The 4,252-nt window shown below is 33.2% G+C and overlaps 1 protein-coding gene across 1 annotated transcript; it reads right to left on the bottom strand.

The window, feature by feature from the left end:
• Window positions 1-1,422: 1,422 nt before the first annotated feature.
• On the bottom strand, window positions 1,423-3,859 carry LOC133701262 (chalcone synthase 1-like). Its single transcript, XM_062125121.1, has 2 exons — window positions 3,569-3,859; window positions 1,423-2,705 (listed from the first exon to the last, which is right to left on the bottom strand). The coding sequence occupies exons 1-2, from the start codon at window positions 3,744-3,746 to the stop codon at window positions 1,708-1,710; spliced, it is 1,176 nt and encodes a 391-aa protein (XP_061981105.1). The 5' UTR covers window positions 3,747-3,859; the 3' UTR covers window positions 1,423-1,707.
• Between the last annotated feature and the right edge of the window lie 393 nt (window positions 3,860-4,252).

The raw sequence follows: 4,252 nt of genomic DNA, 5'->3' as shown, positions 1-4,252 counted from the left end.
TCCACACCACGGAAAAAATAATATAATATTATCTACTAGTCGGGCTCTACAGACATCATATTTCTACTTGAAAAGGTATAAAAACCTACCCGCCTATCCTAGTTCTGTCTAATTTGTATCCGAGTACAAGGGTGCGGATCCGAATTTCTTCATGTACTAGTTAAGAAAGCAATACCAATGTCCTACAAAAAGATTTATGTTTTTTTTATTTTTTTATTTTTTGCATGCTTCATTTATCTGAAGCAAGGGTTTCTACTGGCCCAACATTGTGAATTTTTAGCTTGGAATTTTTTAATCTACATACAATAGTCAAAGTCTTCTTGTGTTATTTACTCTATTAATAAAGGGGTGACTTTTTAGCTTGGAATTTTAGGAGAAGATGAAGCAATTATTATTGTTACATTTGAGGGAGGTGCTGCCGTGGGACAAGGATTGGTATAGACTTTTCTCGTGCAAGCTACCTGCTTTTATTAAATGCTAGTTTGGTGGCGTAAACTCCACCGCAGACCAACTTTAGTATAAAAAAAAACTTAAGATTTAAGAACAATACTATATCCGATAATAATATTTATAATATAAATAATAATATTTAATTTATCTATTTAAATTCTAATATTTTATAGTCTTTTAAAAATATATATTTTTTCTTCGATAGTAATAATAGTATTTTTTAAAATTTATTAATGATAACAACAACAATAAAAATAAAATTTTTTAATTTTATCTTTCAAATCAAATATATGATTGTTTTTTAATATTGATAGTAATTTTTTTTAAATTTATTAATAATATTATTTTATTAATTATAAATAATATTATTAATAAAATAATTAATAAATTTAAAAAACAATATTATCAATATTTAAAAACAACCATAGATTTGATTTGAATGATAAAATTAAAAGTTACTATTTTTGTTATTGTTATTGTTAATAAAAAAATTTAAAATACTATTATTACTATTAAAAAAAACCCACAACCTCACCCCTTACTGTCTATGGAATTCTATGTGACAGGGCATAGCAGCCCCAACATCAATTATCCGCAACTTAAGGTTTGCAGCCCCACCATACTCTATCAAATTTTATACTTGTTGTTTTTTTTCTAAATCATTTCTTCAATATTAAATACATTCCAATAAAAAAATAATCCCAATTTTTTTTTAGTCTTTACAATTCTCTGTGTCAATAACAGCTCTGTCATTATATTATTTCATTTCACCGTATCATGAATCTTGATGAAAAAATACTATTTCAATTCATGGTACAATAAATCTGGATTAGGATGTGCTAAGAGGATTACGATGACTTTCTGGCAAAAAAGAAAAAAAGGCCAAGGCTCACCTGTACCTTTCTTTTAAGAAAAAAAAAAAAACAAGTACAATATTCAACGTGGTGGAAGAGTCATGGAACGAGAACTATAAATTGAGAACACCTGATTATTTGCTATTAATTTTATTGAGGAGAACTTTAATTTTCTGCTCATAGAGTTTAGGACCACTGTTTATTACAAACGTACTTAAATCCAAACACAACCACCTCGACTCTTTCCCCCCCTCCTTATTGGTGCTCTCAAAAGAGACATATTCTGCAGAGGAAGAGAGCACAATTAAAAGAAACAAGAGGAAATTGAAAAAAGAAAAAGAAAAAGAAAAAAAAAGAGCCAGTGGAAGTGTGGGCTGGCTATGTAAAGCAACAGACGCAGCTTCTACACTCTAGTAGCCACACTGTGGAGCACCACAGTCTCAACAGTGAGCCCAGGCCCAAACCCAAAAAGCACACCCCATTCCAGCCCTTCTCCAGTAGATTGAAGCCCATCCTCAGCAGATTTCTTTCTCATCTCATCCAAAATAAACAGCACACATGCGCTGGACATATTTCCATACTCACTCAGCACATGTCTAGTGGCTCGCAGTTTCTCTGGTTTCAGCCCCAACTTAGCCTCCACCTGGTCTAGAATTGCTGGTCCACCAGGGTGCGCTATCCAGAAAAGGGAGTTCCAGTCCGAGATGCCCAGAGGCTTGAACGCCTCCGTCAGGCTCTTCTCAATATTATTTGAAATAAGCCCGGGAACATCCTTGAGAAGGTGAAATGTAAGCCCGGCTTCACGGAGATGTCCATCTATAGCCCCATCGCTGTCGGGTAGAATAGTTTGGGCTGCAGAGACGAGCTCAAATAAAGGCTTCTCGACTCCTGCCACTGGGTCAGAGCCTATTATGAGAGCAGCCGCGCCATCACTGAACAATGCCTGACCAACAAGGCTATCAAGATGGGTATCGCTAGGGCCTCGAAATATAATGGCTGTTATTTCAGAGCACACGACTAGCACGCGAGCACCTTTGTTGTTTTCAGCAAGGTCCTTAGCTAGGCGGAGCACCGTGCCACCAGCAAAACAACCTTGTTGATACATCATTAAACGTTTGACTGATGGACGGAGACCTAAAAGTTTAGTGAGCTGATAGTCAGCCCCGGGCATGTCCACACCACTGGTTGTGCAAAACACCAGATGAGTTATTTTGGACTTGGACTGTCCCCATTCCTTGATGGCCTTGGTAGCTGCTTCTTTGCCTAACTTTGGTACCTCCACCACCACTATATCTTGCCTGGCATCCAATGAAGGTGCCATGTAGGCGCGCATATCAGGATTTTCCTTCAACATGTCCTCGGTCAAGTAGATGTACCGCTTCTTGATCATGGACTTCTCGCCTGAAATATTGGCAAAATCAAAATTGATCAGTCGGTGCATACTGATACACATAATTGGAACATCGATTATTTAATGGTGTTTTATTTTATTTAAATTAAAGGGTGGAACATCAATGGACAATAATCAGTGTAAAACAATGCCAAAAATCTTGTTTTCTCTTCAATATCCTTATGAAATATTAGTTATTTTATATCTTTTATTTTTTAAAATTAAAATGATTTGAAAATATTAAAAAATTAATTTAAAATAAAAAATAAAAAAATTAATTTTTTTCAAAAATATTTTTAAAATATAAAAACACAAACAGGATATAAAATAACATGTATATAAATCCATGGAGAAACCGATGGTGATCAATAACTTCAAATTAGTTAATTAAATAGGCAAGGTATTTTATCTTTTAACCAAATATAGAAGTTTGAAATGTTCCCTTTAAGAATAAGATACTGGTTATTTTTAACGATTAATTTAAACACTTTATGGTATAAAATTTGATAATACGTTATAATTGACAAGCTCCTTTACCTATTAGTCAATTGGGATTTTGTTTTATTAAAGGTTAGAGCATTAATTTATAAGACTCTAGATAATAAATTCTATGATATTCAACTACTATATATATATATATATATATATATATATATATATATATATATATATATATATATATATATATATATATAAAAGAACCTGCTCATATACAAATAGAGATTAGACGAAATCTTGTAGCTAGAAGCAAGAAAATATGTACGTTCTTGCGTATCAGGGAATATCTTGAAATTTATGAAAGGAAAATCTTCAAACGAACACATGAATGAGCATGAAATACCATGGAAATGAATTAATCAGAAGCAAGTCTTACACATTCGCTTGAATTTTTCTTTAAGTTCCACCCTATGCTCACTGTTTGTGACGCGAAAGTAGTAGTCAGGGTAGGTGCTTTGATCAACACAGTTCGGAGGGTTTGATGTTCCAATGGCCATGATCGTGGCAGGACCCTCTGCCCGTTGCCCCTTCCGAACCTCATCGACGGTCACCATTTTTCCCGGGCCGGAAAGAACAAGGAAATTAACTCAGAGGGCTAGATATCGGTGGTGAAGTTTTGGCAATGTAGCAGCTGCCTCTTTAGAGAGTTAGCTAGCTGGGATATGCCACTTGAATGTCAAGAGGATGTGCATGATGGATTATATATAAGAGCAGGAGAGAGCGAGGGGTTAGGTTTGGCTTGGCTGTTGGGTGGTTATGTATACAAAGTCGGAGCGAATTTTTCTTACTTTGGGTTATTAAATAAATATATAAATTTTTTTTAAGATAAATTATTAATTTATGTATATAAATTTTTAAAGTTAACAGTAAAGTTTTAATTCAAACATATTATTTAAAATATTAAAAAATAAATTTAAAAATATATAAAATAAAAATAAAAATAAAAATAAACTTGCTATTGAAGTTATATCTTTTGATATTTTGTGGAATATAATACAATTAATTTATAATCGAATCTGAATCGATATTGTAACAACCCCTCAACCGGGATAAAATAACA

This window comes from Populus nigra, chromosome 8 (genome assembly GCF_951802175.1).
Source record: "Populus nigra chromosome 8, ddPopNigr1.1, whole genome shotgun sequence".
Taxonomy (NCBI): Eukaryota; Viridiplantae; Streptophyta; class Magnoliopsida; order Malpighiales; family Salicaceae; genus Populus; species Populus nigra.
Note: the sequence above shows the minus strand (reverse complement) of the source record. Positions and strands in the feature narration are given on the sequence as shown.

Excerpts from the sequence above, each read along its gene's own strand:
- LOC133701262 (XM_062125121.1), bottom strand. The coding sequence starts at position 3,746 with ATGGTGACCGTCGATGAGGTTCGGAAGGGGCAACGGGCAGAGGGTCCT. Across the intron at positions 2,706-3,568 it reads AGAAAAATTCAAGCGAATGT|GCGAGAAGTCCATGATCAAG; the intron begins GTAAGACTTGCT and ends CCAATATTTCAG.